Here is a 23,601-nt window from a genome sequence, read left to right as displayed (position 1 = left end):
CGTGTGGTGGGTCAGGTTTCCTCATTCGATTATGATAGCTGAGGATTATTGACACTACACTGTAGGGTGTGGGTGCCGTATCACGGAGGCGTGCACCAGATCTTGATGGAGGAGGCGCACATGTCTCGATTCTCTATTCATCCCGGGGCGACGAAGATGTATAGGGATCTTCGTCTAGATTATTGGTGGCCCTGCATGAAGCGGGATGTGGCATGGTACGTCGAGCGGTGCATGACCTGCAGGAAGGTCAAGGCCGAACATCAGAGACCGCATGGGAAGATGCAGCCATTGGACATCCCGTTGTGGAAATGGGAAGATATCACGATGGATTTTATCACGAAGCTTCCCAGGACCGCGCGTGGAGTGGATTTGATTTGGGTCATCGTGGATCGATTGACCAAGAGTGCTCACTTTATCCCGATCCAGGAGAGCATATCGGCCGAGAAATTGGCCGACATCTATATCAGGGAGATCGTGGCGCGGCACGAGGTGCCAGTATCGGTTATCTCGGACAGGGATGTGCGTTTTACTTCCATGTTTTGGAAGAGATTTCATGACGAGTTGGGCACTCGTTCGCATTTTAGCACTGTCTTCCACCCGCAAACGGATGGTCAGAGCGAGCGGACCATCCAGACTTTGGAGGATATGTTGCGGGCATGTGTGTTAGATTTTGGTGGTAGCTGGGATACCTATCTTCCCTTGGCCGAGTTCTCATACAATAACAGCTACCACACGAGTATTGATCGTCCCCCATTCGAGATGATGTACGGACGGAGGTGCAGGACCCCGATACGCTGGGGTGAGGTTGGCCAGAGGGTCATGGGGAGCACCGAGGTGGTGCTAAAGACGACCGAGAGGATCCAGCAAGTTCGGAGCAGGCTTCAGACTAATCAGAGTCGGCAGAAAAGTTACGCCGACAAGCGTCGATCCGACTTGGAGTTCCAAGTTGGGGATATGGTTCTCCTGAAGGTGTCGCCTTGGAAAGGCGTCATTCGATTCAGGAAGCGGGGCAAGTTGGGCCCGAGATTCATCGGACCGTTCAAGGTTGTAGCCCGAGTGGGCAAGGTGGCGTATAGGCTGGATCTGCCAGTCGAGCTCAGCCAGATCCACAGCACTTTCCATGTTTCTCAGTTGCGGAAGTGCTTAGTGGACGATTCAGCAGTAGTGTCGTTGGAGGATATTCAGATTGATGCCAGCCTGAATTACATCGAGCGCTCAATCGCAATCCTCGACAGGAAGTCGAAGGATTTGAGGAACAAGAGGTGGAGCTAGTGAAGGTGCAATGGCAGCACCGCAAGGGTTCAGAGTGGACTTGGGAGCCGGTGGAGGAAATGATGGAGCATTATCCCGAGCTGTTTCAGGATCGAGCAGCAGACTTCGAGGACGAAGTCTAAAATAAGTGGGGGAGATTTGTAGCACCTGGTTCCTGGTACGTAAATCTCATTTGAGTATTTTCCATTTTTAGCCTTGGACTCGGTGAGTCATAGGTCCGACTCGCCGAGTAGAGACGGGACCCAGGACACGTTTAAGTTGGCGACTCGGCGAGTCCATATCCTGGACTCGGCGAGTCCGCGCTGTCTGATGAAACCCTAATTTCCAAGGGTTTGCACCCTATTTAAACGACCATTTACGCCCCAACTCCGCCCCATTCACCCTCAGAAGCTCTCCATACGTCCTAGCCTTTGTTCTTGTGAGTTTGAAGCTTATTAGTGTGTTTCCTTGAAGATTTTGTGAAGGAAGAGGAGTAGATCAAGAGGAAGGGAAGGAAGCCAAGCATCTTAGTGATTCTCTCAGTGATTTCTTTGAGGTATAACCTGTTTTCCCTCTGTTTTTATGCTTATTACTCCATTAAGTCTTTCTTGAGCCCTTCCCCAAGCTTGTATGTGCAATATAAGTCGTAATAAGTTGATTGGCCTTTAGATCTAGGCAAGATTGAGCTCCAGGAGCTCAGATCCGTTACCTTTATGGACCATTGTTGCTTGTTCACCCTAGATCTACCCTTTTGAGGCATTTTGAGCCCTAAATCCCTCATTGGTGAATATCTACACGTAAAGTTGGAAACTTTATGTGTGATTCATGCTCTAGGAACCCAGATCTGTGAATGGCATAGGCTGGAATCGAGCAAAATCGCGTATTTAGTGATTGCATGGCGACGACTCGGCGAGTCGTTCATCTGACTCGGCGAGTCTGCTCGCGAGTCTCCGAGTTGTCCCCTTTTCGTGGTGTCGAGTTTGAGTAGTGTGTCACGGGGTGTGACTCAGTGAGTTGGAAGCCGAACTCACCCATGGAGGAACTCGGCGAGTCAATGCCCTGACTCAGCGAGTTCAAGGCAATCTTCTTATATCAAGAACAGGCTTGACGAGTTGTTCATACAACTCGGCGAGTCTCGGCATGGTGTTCATCGGATGAAGATGAACTCGCCGAGTTGTTCATACAACTCGGCGAGTAGGATGAAGGACTTGAACAATCAGTTTGGAAGGAGAACTCGTCGAGTCAACGCCTAACTCGACGAGTAGAAACGGGACCCAGGTCAGTCGATTGGACAGGGACTCGGCAAGTTGGCAAGCCAACTCGGCGAGTCGGGTCAACTGAAAGTTGACTCTGACTTTGGCTTATGGCATGATTAGGGGTAAAATGGTCATTTTACCCAAAAGGACAGTTAGCAGTGTTTGATTTAGTATGTTGTGGGAATTACAGCCGGAGGATTTCCGGAGCAGCAGCAGCAGTAGTAGGTGATCAATTCCCACACAGACCAACAGCTATTTCTAGGTGAGTTTCCTTTCCAGTAGGAACGGGTCTAAGGCACCAAGGCCGACCCATGTAGACGAGATGCTAGTACTAGAGTGTGGGCCGAGCGCGTATCTCTGGGTTTAGTCAAGTATGATATATGTGCCAATATGATAGAGTTGCTTATACTTGTTGTCTGTGTGATACTTGTATGTTATGGGTTGGCGGTTGAGTGTGGGCAGGGCCCGTATCTCTCCGATAGTGGAGTGTGGGCTAGGCCCGTATCTCCTAGATAGCGGAGTGTGGGCGAGGCCCGTACCTCCCGGCTAGCGAAGTGTGGGCAGGGCCCGTATCTTCACAAGTGTGGGCGAGGCCCGTATCTCCCGGCTAGCAAAGTGTGGGCAGGGCCCGTATCTTCCCGAGTGTGGGCGAGGCCCGTAACTCCTAGATGAATGTTGTTTGTTATATGTTTGCATGGTATGAGGTATTATGGGGGAACTCACTAAGCTTTGTGCTTACGGTTTTCAGTTTTGGTTTCAGGTACCTCCTCAGCCAGGGGAAAGGAGCCGGCGCGGTAGCAACATGTCACACACACTCTTTTGTTTCCGTAGTTACGAGTTTATTCTGGGATTGATACTCTGATATTTTGGTTGATCAAATGTTGTGGTTTTCACTTTGGTTTTCGATGTGAAGTGGTTCAACTAAACAATGTTTTAATTATTAATATTTTCTATGTTATGTTTTATAAATTAAATTTTTGGACGTAAAAATTGGGTCGTTACAGTGTACGAAAGACACCTACTTGACGTGGAACGTCAATTGGCTGAACTAAGAGTTCACCAGAGGGATGATCGTCGCCAGTAGTAGACGCTTTACTTTATTTTCTTTATTAAAAGGAATCGTTTTTCTGTCTATGCCCGATGTGGCATTTTCTATGAAATTACCTTGTACTGTAAGTACTTTAGGTTAGGTCCTTATGTTGTCAAGAATTATCTTCTCTGGATATGATGTAAGACCTTTACGTGGTCATTTCCTGAATCTTTACGTCATGAATATCAAAGATATTGACAGTCGGCTAACTTCTGTGTCATTTCCTTTATTCAAGTACTCTCATCATGCTTTTATTGGAGTCTATCTAAAACCTGCTCTAGTCAAGTCATTGGACTATAGTAATTTAGCTCCGGAGACATTTCCAAGTCTCTTTCAGTGGTTGGATCTTGTTATTCACCAACCAACGATACCACGGCTTGAACGGCAAACGTCTTGAGACCATTTTACAAACTTACTTCCATTCCATACTAGGACTACATCATAGGGATGTAGGTCAAACCTCCGTGAACATACTTCCCATCCGTACTAGGACTGCATCATAGGGATGTAGGTCAAACTTTTGAGAAAATAGTCGTACTCTTTACGTGAACAATCTAATTACATCAAGGGTCAACCAGAATCGCTCACAAAATCCTTATCTTCGTGTTACAGAATCATGTCATCATCCGGAAGCAATCAATCGAACAACGAAACCTCCGCCTTTCCTATGGACGCCGCTACCTTCCAAACCGCAGTTACTACTGCCGTGATAGCTGCCGTGACAGCTATCCTTACGCACCGTAGCGCTATCAGCACAAGCAATGTTGATGATAGGATTGAAGATTCCAATCGTAGTATCAATCCGGGAAGTCAACAAACGGTAACAGCCACAGGCTCGCAAATCCGAAAAACAAATAACAAGAAACGAAAGCGTCAAGCCCAGAAGGAACGCAAGAAATCCGAAAAACTTTCCATATAACAGCAACAAGTGGAAACCCTTGCCATCCCCATACCGAGCAGGCCATACGAGGGAAAACTCCCGAAGTGTGATAAGTGTAGTTTCCATCATCATGGGGATTTCCATGAGATACAATGTTGCAATTGCCCAAAAATAGGGCACCATGCTCGTGGCTGTGGAGCACCGGCACAACCCATCACTCAAGTCCCTTTCATAGGGACTAACCCTACACACGAGAGTAGTTATAACGCCGAATGATTTACGAAGCAATTTTCAAAGTGGAGTAACGAGGAAGGCACTCGTGTCCACATAACACTGGCTAAACACCGCAATCCCGTCACCAAAGCTAGTACTAGCCAGTCATGCCACCAATACGGGGAGATAGGGCACTTCAAGAAGGATTGCCCTATAGCAAAGAACTCTGGCGCATATGGGAGGATTCTCAGGATCACAGCTGCGGGAGAACCTGCTCCGGAACCCACGTTAATGTAATTAATGTGTTTCGTTGTAACAGACTTATAAACTATCCATAACTAGTGCAACTAGAGTCTTAGCTTTTTGCGAGATTCTGTCAGTATAAGGATGCTCGTGCTGCGTATACTTGCCTTTTGTAGTATACCTAATTCGCAGCAATGGTCTTGTTGTAAGTCTAAAGTATTGTAACTTTGTTGATGGTTGCACGGTTGTGTTTTGTCTGTAAAACGTTTTATGTTCAAATCTAATGTCTTTAAGTTTCGGTATGATTCCGACACTATCATACAACTCGATTCAATTTGATCTTCACGAAAACAGTTTCATACGTACATCTCTTTCTTCTAAATCGCTTTTCCAACGAAGCCGTCATATCAGAACACCGAAGTACCCATAACAGGAGGACCTCTTAGTTATTTTCTTTCCGAAGAAATCCCCAAAGTACCACTCGTGCAGTACGTCAAGTTTAATCCAAGGATTCATGCGAGTGATCTACCACTGAGGAATGTATACATAAGAGTGATATATAATCAAGGTTCTATAGGTTTAGAATTGATGATTCCGCTTTAACTTCTTTTTCCTCGAAAGGAAGTGAGCTTAAAGAAGAATCAGTTATTCGACTACCTTTTCAATCTTAATTGTATACGACTCGTGTACACGAGATTGTGATTGTGAAAACATGTATGAATTCTAATACGAACTTCAGGACGGAGAACTGCCTAAGCCTACGAGTAATCGCATCGTCATGTGAACAAACTTAGAACCCAGTATGACTCCTGTAAACAGATCGCCCTACAGTCTAAACATCTACGGAGATACAAGAACAGTACATACGACTTAACGAACTACGAAGAAATAGAATTAGAAGACTAGGCTTCTCACCCTGGAGAACCCCGGTCTTATTCTTCCAGAGATCGGCGGATTGCATCGTATGTACCTCGGATATCGAGGACTCCGTCAAAATTTTTCATTAGAAATCGTTATCTCTGCCTCTTATAGATGAAATGGTTGAGAAAACGCAAGGAAAGAATTACTTTCAGAAGTGGATCTGAGATCCGAATATCACCAGTTCAAGTGTTAGGGAAGGATGTCCGGAAGACTATCTTCCAAACTCGATGCGGACACTTCGAATCCATAGTGATACCCTTCGGATAAGACCAACACGCCCATAGTATTCATGAGTTTAATGAATAGAGTCTGTCTTTCTTACTTGGATCAGTTCGTCATTCTCCATGTAACGACTTACTTATCTACCCTCGTAGTAATCAAGAACCCATGGAAACATTACTGTCGGAGGAACTTATGCAAAGTTCTCTAAACACGAGTTTTGAAATTTAAGGATTAGATTTCCTACGACACACTATTAGTGATGTGGAAAATTTTGAGTACTCTTTCAATTTGTCAAAACCGTTGAGAATTTTTCGACACCAGAGACGCCGACAGAAATTCACCACATTCTAGGTCTTACAGACCTACTGTCATAGTTCATTCAGAACTCCTCGCAAATTACAGGAACCCTTTCGACTTTGACCCAGCAAGGGGTGTCCCTTGACTGGGAAGTTTAGCAAGAGAAAGAACCCTTGGAAGCTCCAAGTGAGAGACCAAGTTCTTTAGGAAAAACTCACTCTGGGAGTGGCTTAATACGCTTCGTATCGCGTGGAAAGAAAAATCCAAGATAGATAGGACCTCCGGGATTCTTACCAGAATCGGACCTGTACCTCGCACAAACTAGGCCTACTCCGCGAACTCAGCAACGTACATTTTACTCTTCGCGTCTCGATCGTGAAACCATACCTTTCCGTTAGGACTCTATTAAGTCCACTCGTAGAGATCCTCGCCTTCATATTTCAACCGCAGTGACCCTCGACCGAGAGTTCAAGCGGACAAAGCAACGCAGTCGCCCGTTAGTGAAGGTTCGTTGGGATACCAACTGAAGACCCGATTTCACTTAGGAGCGCTAGAACCAATGTAACACCGTAAATTTCAAAAAAAAATTTCACATTTTATAAAAGCATAATTCATTTAGTATTCATAAAAACATCAGTGTTTGAAACTCAAATCCATAACATATAAAAATCCCAAGATCTCATAACATAAAAAAAAAACGTGTGTGTACTGATCAGGCCGGCGCCTTCCCACGGTCATCACTAGTACCTGAAACAAATAACACCAAACACTGTAAGCACAAAGCTTAGTGAGTTCCCCAAAATACCACACATAGCACATATTAGCCACTCGAGGCTATAACTCTGTGGGTCCATGGACCCTACTCTATGAACCCTCTGGTTCTAACTCTGCGAACCTTCCGGTTCCAACTCTATAAACATGCACAGCATAAATCACATAGAAATAATGCAGTACAACACATAACATACATATAGCATACAAATACTGTATCACATAACTCTGATTACCTACTCAAGGTAAAGTATAGTGAGAAGACTCACCTCGTGTATCTCGATAACTCGCAAATCCCTGAAATCACTAGTGCTCGATCTCCCGAGCTATAGTCCTCCTATAACACAATACATCTCTAATTAACACTTTCCCAACTAAGGTTGACTAACCCTATCAAGTCAACACTGGTCAACTATGGTCAACGGTCAACGGTCAACTCAACTCACTGAGTCTGGCGTGGACTCGTCGAGTCTCTACGGGGACCCAATTCCTCTGAGTCCCTTCCGACTCACCGAGTCACTCACCCGACTCGGTTACTCAAACCCTGGTTCAAAATCACTGAACAACCCGCACAAACTCGTCGAGTCTGGAAATGGACTCGGCGAGTGCATTCCATGCACAACCCCAAACGACCTTCTGAGGTCAGATCTGCTTCACTAACTCATAGATCCAGTCCTTCCAAGCTTATTCATCACGTAAAGTTCATGTCTTGGCGCTCATAACACACCCAATGACTCATAAATCGTGTTTTGACCTCAAGCACAAAGACCCCAATCCAAAACCTCCATAGATTCATAAAAAGCTTGGACAAAGGGACACTCTGGACCTCCAAGGGTCCAGATCCAGAACCTAATTCGCTTAAGGGACCAAGGAAGCACTAGATCTAGCCACAAAAGGGCTCAATAAGCCCTAAATCAACATGAAAATCACCATAATAGAGAATTATTCGAAAAATAGTACCTCAAACGTGATGCTCTGGACCTCAGATCTTTAGGAAGTTGATCCTCTTGTGTTCCCCTTGGCTATTGCTTCTTTTCCCTTGCTAGATAACACCTCCAAGGTCAACAATGGCTCCTTATCTCACTCCAAACGCTCAAGCTCACTAGGGTTTCACTCTGGGGACTGGTGAGCACAAATGACAGCCATAAGGCCCTTTAAATAGGCCCCAAACCCGAGAAATTAGGGTTTCATTAAACAGCGCAGACTCGCCGAGTCCACCAATGTGACTCGTCGAGTCCGGTCATTAATCCGGGTAAGAAATCGCGTCTCTATTTGGCGAGTCTTCACACCAACTCGCTGAGTTCTTCCACAAAACTCAAAATAAAAAGAATAAATATAATACCTGAAATTCCGGATGTTACAACCAATCGATTAGGAAGTTTCCTCCTCTCGACTCGATCATTCATACCTACTTCCTTATCTAAATTCTAATTTCGGGACGAAATTCCCTTTAACAGGGGGATGATGTGACAACCCGAAATTTCCATTCGGTCAAACCCTAAAAGTCAACCCCTTCGTATCATAAGTCAATGTCATTATTTCTTTTTTTTAAGAAATATAAAGTTCGTTTGATTATTTTAATATTATTTTTAAACGAACGGGTGAAAGAAAGTGTCGTCTTGGGTTTTGATTTTTGAAAACCGCAAACACTTCGCGTATTAGAAACACCCGACAAAACTTTTATGTTTTGGGTTTAGAAATCATCAAAACCGTAAACTCATGCCTATGTATGACTTTACTCCCCAAAAAGTTAGTCATTTGTGTTTACTCCCTAAAAGTCAAAAGAGTAAACTCCAAAATATCCTCTCAAGTATCATCCAAGATTTAATTCCAAATCTTCAAAGTTGTAAGTGTTCTAACCATGTCAAGTTAGTAAAACACTTAATCTAGTGTTTGTGCATCTATTCATCCATTCATTTATGTGTTTTGTTTAGATTTTCCAAAACACCAAGATTACACACTAAGTGTTCTTGGCCTTTTAGCACAAATCAAGTCTTCCGTTAGTAAGTGCTTCTATCCTTGAGTGATTTTAATCTAGTATTACATTTAAACATCAAGAAAATATGTCAAGAACACAAGACTTGAGGTGTTCACGGTCCAAGGAGATGCTTGGGCCGTAAACACCATAAATGACACCAAAGTGTGTCTAAGCCTCAAATCTAAGCCCTAGTTGATGTTTAAACCTTCCTTGACATGTTTAAACCCTTCCTCATTGAGTTTAAACCTAGAAAAACATCAAAGACCATCAAATGTAGGGGTTTATAGTTTGGGGATCTCCCAAAACCGTAAACACCCTAAAGTGAGTTTAAGTCGGTCATTTTCCTTCCTTAGGCTTAGAAACTAGCTCATACACTTACCTAATTGTGTTAGGGACTTGAAAACATGGCTTTACACTCTTCTATATGGGTTTACAATTTATGAACCCAAGGGAAAACGCCATGAGGCCGTAAACTCCTCAAAAGAGGTGTTTTGATGCCCTATTCCATTCCAAAGGCCAAACCACTTAGTAGAATTGCTCAGAGAGGCTTGTTAAACCACCAAACAACACCTACTCATTAGGACTAGAGTTTACGACTGTAAACTCTATAGTTTACTGCCTTAAACTCTTGGTGTCATGACCATCAAAACCGTACACTCCAAGGGAGTTTACCCTTGGACCCCAAACACACTAGCCTTTCCCTACAACACTTAGATGCAACCCTTGAGACGTATAACACTTGTATAAAGTGTTTAGCATGTCCTAGAGTGTCTTAACTTTGTTTATTAGTTGTTTAAAGACTAATTGTGTATATACATATATCCTTATATGTTATTAGGATCTTTGTGCGTGTCTAAATCTTCACTTGACACCAAGCACTTATCCGACACTTCCTTCCGATCCACTAACCACAGGTGAGTTCATACCCCTTAATCAATGCTTTAAACTGTTTTTAAATGTTTTATGGGGGGATACAAGTAGAATTATGCTAATTATTATATCAATCGCATGTGATTAATAAGCAACATTCAAATGATTGGCTACTCATTAGCCGTTTTACCAAACAGTTTCCTTCAAATGTCTTTCATAAACACTTTATGTGTTTAAAACTCCTTATTTCTCTGTACATTTTACTCTATATATTACTTTTCAAACTTATTTACAATTGTGTTTCAAACAAATGTTTCTTTATACTAAACCGTTTTATCAAACCCATGCCTTCAAACCGTTTTATAGATTGACATCAAGTCGATCTTTTCTTAAGATAATAATTATGTTCAAAGGTTTTACAAAACTTATTTATGCTTTTATGTTATAAATTACATGCCTCTATATGTATAGTTATATAAGAAATGTTTAAAAGACTTAGGAAGGCTATCCACCCTATTTCCTTTTCGCGCTTGAGATGTGGTCTGGTGGGATATCGGGTACTCATCCGAAGGTCGTTTAAATATTAGTTATATAACATATGTACATATATAGTCATAAAGGCCCTTCCAGTTCATCCAATTCCCTTGGGTAGCAAGGGTATACATCCATGTTCATACGTACCAGTTAGATTACTAGTAAACTACCATATGGGTAGTTTAGGAAGATACTAGAACTATTACTAGAACGCGATACCATACAATGAGTTAGTTCATTCATGAGCCAATACTTTCTAGAACATTACAGTACATTACTATACTTGCTAGATAGAGAGCACGTACACTACAGCTAGAACATTACAGTACATTACTATACTTGCTAGATAGAAAGCACGTACACTCAGCTAGAACATTACAGTACATTACTATACTTGCTAGATAGAGAGCACGTACACTACAGCTAGAACATTACAGTACATTACTATACTTGCTAGATAGAGAGCACGTACACTACAGCTAGAACATTACAGTACATTACTATACTTGCTAGATAGAGAGCACGTACACTACAACTAGAACATTACAGTACATTACCATACTATTACATAGATATGGTCACATGATCACATTTACATGAGTACACTTACAAGAATTACTAGTACATTTTATATGTATAGATTCTGTTATATAATCTTCATTCTTATCTTTACCTTGTGATTCAATCACATAATCGACGAGATAGATTGGATTTAATATCCTAGTACCAAAGGATACGTTGCGGGATTGACCATTCCTAGAATCTATGTTAGCTACAGAGGTAAAAGCACATCCACGGATGTCAACGGTTGATACCATTACAGGTATACTTTTGGGGACTGACTATTCCTATACCCAGCTGTTAGCAACAGAGGTAAATGTACATCTACGGATGTCTTCAGTTAACATTGTTAGTTCCCCTTGTTCCAAAGGGTACTACTAATATAGCTTGGTCTTGGTAGAAGACTACATTCAGAATAGTTAGGTCTTGGTAGAAGACTACATTCAGAACAGTTAGGTCTTGGTAGAAGACTACATCCAGAACAGTTAGGTCTTGGTAGAAGACTACATCCAGAACAGTTAGGTCTTGGTAGAAGACTACATTCAGAGCAGTTAGGTCTTGATAGATGGCTACATTGAGAACAGTTAAATCTTGGTAGAAGACTCCTTTTGTTACTAATAGGAATCATAGGGATTTCTAGGGCTTTTCAAACGCTTACAGTGGTTTTACAAACATTTTCATACTTACAGTTCATTTACATTTCCAATACTTACAATTCGTATACATACAAATACTTACATTTCAAATACATACAAGTATTTACATACAAATTAAGACACTAAAATACTTATGATCTCACTAGCTTCAAAGCTGATACTCGCTTTCAAAATTACTTGTATCCTCATGTCATGTATAGACAGGTACAGATGCAAGGTTTAGAGAAGATGGAGCTCGTTCAAGACTCATCTTTCATTTTGATTTATGCTTTAGTGTCTATTATAATTTGACAGAACACACTTGTATAATAATTATTTTATTAATGCAATAGATGATGTTGTTGCTTGTTTGCTACTTTACATTGTTGTGATACTGTACATGACGTCCTCCGCCCCAGAACGTTTCCGTCGTTCCTGGTTTTGGGGTGTGACAGCATGTAGGATGGCATATATGATCCTTGATAACCCAGATAATAGCAGAGTAACGACCCGAGATCACACCTATCCAAACTCACTCACAATCCTAAAGCGATGTAGATTCCCAACATCCACCTAGTAGCAATAGAAGATGACATACCCGCAACATTTGGAGGAATCCTGATCACCTTCTGCTGACATGACCAACCCCGCTACACCGGTAACAACCTAAAACCTTGGAATGTCAAACTCCTGTGCGTACTTTCCCACACGTGTTTCATTGACTCTGGCCCTGCTGGCCTTTCACCCGATGATCAGAAGTCTTGGGTCTCTCCCTGGGGCCCTCTATTATACGCACCTGGCACGACACTCTCTTCCCATGGGCTCCAAATCGATCTCACATCTACAAACTCTTGGAAGTCATATCCTTCAGGATCTAATACCCTGTCACGCTCACTAGCTCACTTGCCAATGGTTGATCTGGGACAACTAGAACATCCTCTGTCCCCAAACTGGGTCACGAACTCCTCCTCTAAGATTCTCAGATTCTCAAAGACTCTCACCATCGAGTATGGATCCTGTGCTTTCAATAGTAAGGGCCTAATACTACCTTCCACACCTATCCATACTTTCCTCAGCAATCCTCTCGAATCCTCCAAGTCACTTCCTCAAACTGGTGCACCCAAGTCTCACTAAACCTCACTACTAACCCACTGAAACATATCCTAGGTTTTCCTAGGTTCCCAAACCCACCTAGTCCTCAACTGTTGAAAGATTTCCAATAATGTCAACTAGCTACCTCGTGAATATAGCCACATGCAACAGAGATCAGATAATCCTTCGAGTAAAAGAGTCATCCCTAGAACGGTTAGACTCAACGAGAGTTGCGCAATAGGGTCAAGTCCATCACTTTGTGATTATTCGGCCAGTGTCCCATGTGACTTAGCATATTCACTTAGTAGCTAACTCACATCACTACGAGTCCCACAAAGCACGAAGCAAACATCATTCAGACAATGGAAAATCTAACCGTCATAATACAATCAAACCGTTCTATCCTCTAATCACGAATTTGTACATGCAATTAAAAGGCTCATACAATCAGGCATAACCTAAAAATGCCATCCTATCACTGATTGATCAGTACTAGCATGCAAGTTTACAAGCACATACAATAGGCACATAAGGCATCCTCCTAGATCCTCAGCCCTAATCTAGCATGCAGTTCTCATAATCATATCATAACATAACATATCATAACATGTATGGGTATCTTAGGGAAAACTTACTTGAGCTCCGTTGATTGCACGCATGACACACCTTGTTCTTTTCAAATTTCTTTTCTCTCTTCAAATTCTTTTTAAACTTCCTTTTATAGAATGATTTTACTTTTGAAAAATTTCATACCAAGTCCTCAGTTTTAGTCCAGACACACCTGAGAGTGTGCCCAAATCCCTCAAACAAAGGCTCTGATACCAACTTGTAACATCCCAAAATTCAAGGCCAAAAATTTCATTTTCAAATTAGTTATTATAAAACCAATAGTATAAGAAAAAATCCATAATATCATATCATGTCAAAATGTAACAACGAAAATTTTCAAAACAAATTTTTCATCTCTTAAAACATGTTCCATCCAAAATAAGTCATAAAGATCCAATGTATCATATCATAATACAAATCATATAAATCCCAAGATCATAAATCCTCCATCAGTGTGTACAGATCATGCCGGCGCCTTCCCACGGTCCTCGCTAGTACCTGAAACGCATATCACAACAACTGTAAGCATAATTGCTTAGTGAGTTCCCCAAAATACAACTTACGCACATACGCCTTTCCAGGCCCTGACCTTCCGGTCCATATGTCTCAGGGGACTTCCGTCCCGACTAGGTAAACCTTCCGGTCCTACCTACGTCAACCTTACGGTTCACATCACAACGCCTTCCGACCCATAGCATATACGCCTTCCGGCCCATAACATATAGCCTTCCGGCCCACATTAAGCATATCATACATGGCACATATAAACGATTAACTTATCACATACAATGTATATAACTCATAACATATCCGACCTTCCGGTCACACAATAAAACCCTTTCGGGCACAGTATAGTGAGAAAACTCACCTCGTGGAAAGTCTAGAATCTCACGTGCTCGCTATCTCCGAATCCCCAAACGAAGACTCAACCTCGCCTAATCATAACGAATATCATTTTAATTAATATAGACCTCCACCACTAGACTTTACCCCTTATTAACATTCCTCAGAGGGGTAAAAGACCATTTTACCCTCTCTTGACTCAAAGTCCACATGCTGACCAAAACCCTAAAAGTCAACAAAAGTCAACATCTCCAGTACGCGGTGCGTACAGACTGATGTACGCGGGGCGTACATCGCCAACTCAATAATCGGGGTCTCCACCCAGTACGCTGCGCGTACTGGGAGTTACGCCCAGCGTAACAGTCAGATCTAGACACACTTCATTTCTGGTCTTAAACGGTTAAGCCACTACTACAACTTCTAGATCCGGCCTTAAATAAGCATCCTTACTCATAAATCCGGAACCTTTAAGCCTTGGCATGGCTGTAAAGGTTCTTACACTCCTTAACACCTTTCCATATCAACTCAAGGATCTAGATCTCATGCATGGCTAATCATTCACGTCCAAGATTACCTTTTTATGGATCTACAACTCAAAAGGACCAGAAGTATGATGGATCTAAGCTAATGGAGACCACTTGCTCATACAGTCTCCACCTTTGGGACAAAACCCTAGAAAATGGTCCATAAAGCATACCACAAGATCTACAAGTCAAGATCCGAACTTTTTAGCTTAGAAAGAAGCTTCAACCTTTGCTAAGCCCGGATCTACACTTGAACACCAGCTTCTAGCCTTCACAATGGACTCTTCTTCTCCTTTGCTACCTTGAAATGGCACCACCAAGCTTAGAACACTCACAAAAGGACTAGGAACGAAGAAGCACTCTCTTAGGGTTTCTTTCTGAGGGATGGTGGCTGAGGAGCCAAGCCATCTCATTCCTTTTATAGCCAACAACACGAATTAGGGTTTTGGGTCTGGACCGATTACGCCCTGCGTAACCATGGGTACGCCCAGCGTACCTGAGGGACAACGCGTCCAAATGAGGCGCGCGAGTACGCGCAGCGTACTCCTTGTACGCCCAGCGTACTCGCCCAACACAAAGGCCCTAAAATGACAATCAATTAAAGATGAAGGGTTAAATAAAAAGGTACCTGGATTCCGGGCTGTTACACAAAACCAGTACGTCAATAATCAAAGCATGTCACCATAAAACAATATCAGAGTATAATCCCTAAGATCTCATGTGCGGAAAACATAGTGTCGTGCGTTGCGATCGTCGGCTCCTTTCCTTTGAAAACGAAGTACCTGAAACCAAAACTAAAAACCGTAAGCACGAAGCTTACTAAGTTCCCCCCATCATACCACATACCATACATAACACATACTGTATAACATAACTGGGTACTAGCTACCCATTCGGTCCTGTCGACCGGTACTTTGCCTAGCATATCAGGGTGTTGACCTACCCCTTCGGTCCTTTCGACCGGTACCATGCCTAGCATATCAGGGTGCTGCCCTACCCCTTCGGTCCTTTCGACCGGTAACCTTGCCTAGCATATCAGGGTGCTGGCCTTCCCCTTCGGTCCTTTCGACCGGTATCCGGGGACTATTTAACCCTCTACCACTACCACATAATATCATAGCACATATATCATAATCTATCTATCATAATTGGGTACTAACTACCCCTTCACCGATACTGGGGTCTATCCTACCCCTCCTATGACATATCACATAACATCATAGCATACTAGCACATAATCATAACAGATAGCAACATACCAGATAATTATCACAAAGACAATCAGCTCTACTATAACTCTTACTAGTGGGCCGGCCTTGGTGCCTTCGACCGACATCTACTAGAAGGTAACTCACCTCACACTGTTGAAGTCTCGTGGACAAAACTCTAGTTGTTGGATGACAAGTTCCCGAATTGTCAAACATCAAAATAACACCCAATCAGTAATTGGGTTCCAACATATACCCATAAATCCATGCTTGGGGTATAAGACTGCTTTACCCCTATTTTAGCTTGATTCAAGCCCAAGGCCCAATCCATAGGCCCAAAAGTCAACTGACATATGGTCCAATTTTCCAAATTGAGCCCAAACCTCTACATGGTCTTCCCATAAGGCCCAACCATTTTGTCCAGTCCAAACATTTTGCATTCAAATGGCCCAATATCTCATAATCATCAAGGCCCAAATTATGGCCCATCAATGGCCCAATTTTCTAAATTAGGCCCAAACCCTCATATAGGCCTTACCCTAAATCCCATTCATATATTCTTAGTCCATAAAGTTGTTCTCGAATGGCCCATTATTAGCCCAATCACCAAAGCCCAATGGAAAGGCCCAAGTGAAATTAGGGTTTCACATAAAATGATAATTAAGGTTAAGTGTTTCTCACTTAACCCATTAAGGACTTAATCCATTAATTCCATCACCCTACTAGATAAGTCATATGGCGTGATTGGGTGTAATTCATAATTCCATTCCAATGGCCCAAATGTGGGTCCCGATAAGTCCAAAGCCCATATATCCAAAATTAGGGTTTTCTAAACCCTAATTAGGGTTTCCAACCCAATCCTAGCCCAATAGGCCGAAAACTAAGTCCTTTGATCACGTAGGGCTTCATTAGGCCCACTAGGGTTTCATAAGGCCCATTACGGTTTCATTAGTCGGACACCGCCCACTACCACCTTGGGTAGTGGTGGTGAACGACAGCTCACAGCGGCGGCAACCACCTCGTGGTGGTGGTTAGGGTTCTAGTCCAATCGAGTCCAAGCACTCCAAAAGCAATCCAATCACAAACTAAGCACATCGCCACCCAACACAGCGGCTGGTGGCGGTAGGAGGCGGCAGCCACCACCTCACGGTGGTGGTTATGAGTTTCTTTACATTATTCCTTTACCGATTACATCATACAACCCAAAAACCCAATTAATACACACATACACACACAGCCACTCTTGTGGTGGCCGGCGGTGGCATATTACGGCAGAAAGGGTGTAAACGGCAGCAGCCCCTTGCTTCTGGTGGCTTAGAACGTCCCATACACACATACAAGCTTGCAATATACACTCCATCCACCTACATGGTGGCTTACGGCAGCGACAACAACGGATTTGGGATGGCAGCCACCACCTCACGGTGTTGGCGGTGGTTTCTTTTGTTTCCCAGTCAGGCAGCAACGGACACCAGCAAGCCCTTCGGGGTGGTAAACAGTGATCGAAGCAACAAGGTATTGCACAGGCGGCGGCAGCGGCAGTAGATGGCGATGGAACTGTTGTGGGAGTAGTGGTGGCGATAAAGCGGTCTAAGGACGTCATCGGAAAGGAGCAATTGCGACGTCCGGCGACAGCGTCGTCTTCAACGGAAGCGACAGCGGCCTACGTCCCATCCCCGGTCTTCGACGATTCTCCCTCAGCTACCCACGACATCACCGGCAGCGGTTGTGGCGTTTTGATGGCGAAGCAGTGGCAGCAGTCGGCTGGAACTCGCTGGTCTCGCCTGATCGGAACAACGAAGAAAGGGTGACGGCTGGAGGTTGGGAAGGAGAGTGGTGGGTGATCAGGATTAGGGTTCCAGAAGGGTAACGGGTTTATATACCCGGTCACCTTAAGCTAGTTTTCATAATGGCAAATATAGTCCCTCTTTTCCCTTTTTCTTTAAAATTCAGTCCATATTTTACCTTTTTAACCTCAGCCATCCAAAAACCCTTCAACTTAAGTCCCAATAATTACCATGCAGCCCCTCCCTCAACAAAATTCAACTTAGGTCCAGAATTTACTCTTTAGCCCTTGCTTCCATAAATCCTTTCATATCAAGTCCCATACTTACCAAACACTCCCTGTCTTCTAAAAATCTTTACAAAATAAGTCTCAAATTACACTTTTAACCCCCAACTTCTAAATTATGCCAGTTAACTCCTTTAAACCATCACCTTGCTATATAATTATGGATTTTAGGGCCACACTTCATATTAATTTTATCTATTTATCTATTTACTAAACGGGGTGTTACAGCTGTGTCGATAAACAACTTCGGGTAGTGCTCCATCATCTCCTCCTCGGGCTCCCAAGTCCACTGTGAACCCTTGCGGTGCTATCACTGCACCTTCACCAACTCAACCCTCTTGTTCCTTAGCTCATTCGTCTTCTTGTCGAGAATAGCTACCGGTCTCTCGATCTAATTCATTAATGCAATTTTCTTTATAACTTCTAAATTTCTAAATTGAATCCAATTATTTTAGTTGTTTATTTATTTAATTTATTAGTTTAAATTTAAAATATAAATAAGCATTTCAAGTTTCATAATTAATATTTTTTTTTCTTATAAATTTAAATTTTTTAAATTGTTAGATTTTGATGTTTGTTTATTTCTTTTAAATAAACCCATGTAATTTTTGTTAACCGGCATATATTATTAAAAGGACCACCGCCTAGCAAGTTACTAGACGGGACCGGGAGAACAACAAAGATAGAATGAGCATTACATCAAGTTCTATGGTCTCACAAACAACTCAGTGGACATATATACCATTCAGTCCACTTGTAGTTTAACTCTGATCTCCTATGCTTTAGTCAAGCATACACCAATGATTTAACGTCATCAATAATCTTAAAAGGAGAGATATGTTCTTAAACATCCAATCGCATCTCGATTTCCATATCAGCCATATCGTGCCATAGCATATATTGATGAGATTGTTTCTCCTTTTCACACATCTACCCCAATTTTTTTATGAAACCGATGAGATCTCCAATAATGTGAAACTGTGGTTGAGGAATCGCACCATTTGAACACCCACTCCCATTCTGTAGCCGCCACATGGCAGCGAATCAGAATATGTGCAATGTCTTCATCCTCCTGTAAGCATTGAGAACATCTAGCATCTACCCCTGGCACTCCTCTTCTTATTAGCGCACTGTTGGATGGAATTCGACCGAGGTTAGCTAGTATCTTATATAGTAACATATTTTAAAAGGAGATGAGAACAACAAAATGTATTTTTTTTTTTGAACCGGCAAATATTATTAAAAGGATCACCGTCTAGCAAGTTACTAGACGGGGCCAGGAGAACAACAAAGATAGAACAAGCATTACATCAAGTTTTATGGTCTCACAAAGAACTCAATAGACATATACACCATTCAGCTCACTTGTAGTTACAATTTGATCTCCTATGCTTTAGCCAAGTATACACCAATTATTTAACGCCGTCAATAATCTTAAAAGGGAGAGGTACCTATGTTCTTAAACATCCAATCATATCTCGATTTCCATATCAGTCATATCACGTCATAGCATACACGGATGAGATTGTTTCTCTTTTTCACACATCTACCCCAGTTTTTTTATGAAACTGATGAGATCTCCAATAACGTGAAACTGCGGTTGAGGAACTGCACACCATTTGAACACCCATGCCATATTGTAGCCACCACAGGGAAGCAAATCTGAATTTGTTACTATATAAGATACTAGCTAATCTTGGTCAAATTCCGTCCTATAGTGCGCTAATAAAAAGAGGAGTGCCAGGGGTAGATGCTAGATGTTCTCAATTCCGTTCAATATTAACGTCTAGTATTTTAACTGTACAATTTCCTTTATTTGTTATCAATAAATAACAAAGTACCTATAACTTTCTACCGATTATGCAATATGTAACCTGGAGACGGATGTAAGGCCTTTTGCTCGTTTTAGGGATAATTAGTAGAGCGTGACGACTGATAAGGGTGACTTAACATATTCTCTGTTTTATTATCAATTGTTTGATACAAGTATACATTTAAGAGCTTCAAAGCGCGGATTATAATTTGGGTTAGTACTTTGTATAGTTATTTGTGAATAGGATTTCAAACTGTCTTTGCAAACATCCATGTCTTTGAGCTTTGGATTTCATATTTTTTTCCCTATGTTTTTTGCATGAAAAATAGATGGATTTGGTAGAAACTTAACAACACTATTGGCACAAGCTATTTCAAAAAGCTTCAGATTAAATAAGCTCTCACGATAATAAGTTTTTTTAGCCAATAAGCTTTTTAAGTTGCATACTTTATATTGAATGCTCATTTTAACTCTTTTGGAACAGAAAAATGCAACCAACACCAAGCTCAAACACCATCCAAAAAATATGAAGAAAAAAAGTCTCAACTCAAAAAAAAAACACCCAACAATACCCATTAAAACTTGCCTAAAATAACAAAAAGCATCATGAAGAATATGTCTAACAGGCTTATAAATAGCAAAACTTTAAAGATCCCAATATAGAAGTTGACATAATAGAATCATCAAATAGTGACACCTCAAGAAAAGCCTAGTTTCTGAAGCCTCTGCTGTTTCTTCTTCCTCTAGCCTTCTCAAATTTCCTTCCTGTAGATCGCACATAAGGCTTGGTGTGGCTGTGTGGAACACCTGGTGCCTTTCCAAAGTGCCTCACTGCTTCACGACAATTCTTTGGTCCTCTAAGCAGAACCTACATCAACCCATTAACAAGTTACACCTTACAAGTTGCTGTTTTTTCATTTATTCATTCATTAACATGTCAAAACGCATCAAAAACATAACATATTTGTAAATAAAGATCATACAGTGTTTTGTCCAAGAGGAGCTCTAAGAGCAAGCTGATCGAATGTCAAGCATTCTCCTCCTGCCTTCTCGATCCTTGCCCTAGCAGTCTCAGTAAACCTCAGAGCAGTAACCTTGATGCAAGGGATCTCATGAACCCTAACATCATCAGTCACTGTACCAACAACCACAGCAATCTTGTCTTCCTGTTTGTATATATTCAAACATTGGAAATGATTACAAACCATTTACATACATATATACGGAATTTCAATGCTAAAGAATGTAAAATCGAGTGCGCATTGCGTCTGATACACATACGATTATGTTCGGAAATCAATTAAAAGACAATTACCTTTCCAGACATGAAACGAATCAAACGAGATAGAGAAATCGGAGGCTTGTTGACTTTGCTCATGAAGAGCCTCTTCAGAATCACAGCATTGAAGTTACTTCCAGTCCTCCTAACTAGGAACCGATAAAGCTAATCAAAAGAAAAAAAAATGAATCAGTATTTCTCGTTCTAAGAAAACAATCAATCAGATACACTCTATGAACACGAATACCTTGACGAGAAGCTTGAGATAGATATCATCGGATCTAGGGGCTGTTCTTTTGGTCCTCTTGCTCTTTCCACCTGCAACGAGATCGATACCCTGGATCACAAAACAGCAAATGATTTAGAACGCGAAGATAAGAATGAGAAGAGTAAGGACATGGATGTTAGGGTTCAAGCAAAACGTTACCATGGCGACGGCGGTTGCTGGTACCTGCAAAAACAAATGATGTTAAGGGGAGGGGGAGTGAAGCCTAGGGTTTATGAAGATGTGTGTAGCTATTAATGTAAACGTAACACAAAAACTGTTTGTGGGCTGGATCCCTAGTTCGAAAGCCCATATTTTGGCCCAGGTAATAATCAATGTCTTTAAACCAAAAAGACATTCTAATTTCATCTTCTTGTTTGAAAAGGTATTAGTTTATACTTTTATAATTTGATTATTTATATTTTCAGCCATTATTGATCATTGAAAAGTTGAAAACCAGTTATCTACTTATAAATGGTTACATGGATAATTTGAGGTCACGTGGCATCTAGTGTGGCAAAAGATATGTCCATGTGTATAAATTAGGTTTTCTTCCTTTTTTTTTCCATCTATTCGTTGATCTTAACTTATACTATGAGTTTTTCACAAGTTTCAAGCATATTATTTGGGAAACGATGACACCTTCAAGATAGATTTCTACTTTGTAGTTGTGGATCTCAAGCAAAAAGTTTGACATCTTGGACAATGAATAACCCAAGTATAAAGTTTTATAGGTGTCTTAAATTTAAAGGTGGAAACTTGATATTGTTAAAATTTGAGTGTTAGTATTGTAATTAAATTATACAAAGTGACTCTTGGTGATGTGCATTTGAAGAGCACAAAGCATATGCAAAAGGAATTGGCAAAAAACAAGTCGATGGTATTTTTTATTTTTTTTTTTTGTATTTACTTTAATGATAATGGTCATTATGTTGTTTTCTTTGTTTAGCGTTAGCTAAAAGTCGTAAGGTCGTGTTTGGAATAGTGAAAGTGCGTTGTCCTAGTTAAACGATGTGATGTTGACCATTTGTTGGTTTTCATTTATTATTTATCTGTGGAAATGCAAATGCTTAGGTTACGTTGATATGGTTTGAAAAATGTTTGTATGACGTTTTTATGATATGAATAGCAAAGTATAATGATATACAAGACCGTAAAACAAACAAAACATAACGGGTTAGGTTGAAAATATTCTAGATGCATAATCCAAAACACACCTTATGCATAAGGATCTCTAAACACATATAGTATGTACTAAGTATAAGTAGATGTGAAACATCATATTAGAACAAGTAGACATGATGCATTCACTATACATAAATCAACCTCAAGCATACAATATTTCTACAAAACATACATGATCTATATATTCAAACCACATAACAAAATTTGGTGTATATAGGGTTGTAAACAAACTGAATATTCAGCGAACTGTTCATGAACCGTTCGGCGAAAAGTTTGTTTATGTTCGTTTGTTCGTTTAGTTAAACGAACGAATACGAACAATGGTCTCGTTCGTTCACTTATGTTCGTGAACGTCCGTTTATGTTGTTCGCTTGTATTCGTTCATTTAAGTTTATTTGTTTGATTGCATTAATATATTATATGTTCGTTTATGTTCATATATGTTAGTTATTTTTATTTATCTACGTTTGTATATGTTTATGTATGTTAGTTATGTGTATTTATCTTCGTTTATTTATGTTCGTTCGTTTATGTTCGTTTACCATGTTCACGAACACAAACAAACGAACATGAACAATGTAAATTTTTAAACAAACGAACATGAACGATAAAATTCATTCGTTTATTCGTTCGTGTTTGTTCATTTTTCGACTAACTTAAACAAACAAACATGAACACTGTAACATCCCAAAATTCAAGCCCAAAAATTTCATTTTTAAATAAGTTATTACATAAACCATCAGTATAAAACAATCATAATAATATCTCGTGTCAAACCAAAGTATCAGTAATCAAAACATATTATCATAAAACCATATTAGAGTGTAATCCCAAAGATCTCATGTGCGGAAAACATAGTGTGATGCGTTGCGATTGAGCCGACTCCTTTCCTTGAAAACAAAGTACCTGAAACCAAAACTGAAAACTGTAAGCATGAAGTTTAGTGAGTTCCCCATATACCACATACCATACAAACCAACTGATCCATAC

At 41.1% G+C, this 23,601-nt stretch overlaps 1 protein-coding gene across 1 annotated transcript; it reads right to left on the bottom strand.

Annotated features, from left to right (window-relative positions):
• Positions 1 to 20,451: 20,451 nt before the first annotated feature.
• On the bottom strand, positions 20,452 to 21,728 carry LOC111907702 (60S ribosomal protein L18-3). Its single transcript, XM_023903511.3, has 5 exons — positions 21,589 to 21,728; positions 21,409 to 21,498; positions 21,198 to 21,326; positions 20,866 to 21,048; positions 20,452 to 20,750 (listed from the first exon to the last, which is right to left on the bottom strand). The coding sequence occupies exons 1-5, from the start codon at positions 21,589 to 21,591 to the stop codon at positions 20,592 to 20,594; spliced, it is 564 nt and encodes a 187-aa protein (XP_023759279.1). The 5' UTR covers positions 21,592 to 21,728; the 3' UTR covers positions 20,452 to 20,591.
• Positions 21,729 to 23,601: the final 1,873 nt, after the last annotated feature.

Source organism: Lactuca sativa, chromosome 8 (genome assembly GCF_002870075.4).
Source record: "Lactuca sativa cultivar Salinas chromosome 8, Lsat_Salinas_v11, whole genome shotgun sequence".
Lineage (NCBI taxonomy): Eukaryota > Viridiplantae > Streptophyta > Magnoliopsida > Asterales > Asteraceae > Lactuca > Lactuca sativa.
This window is presented reverse-complemented; position numbering and strand designations above follow the sequence as displayed.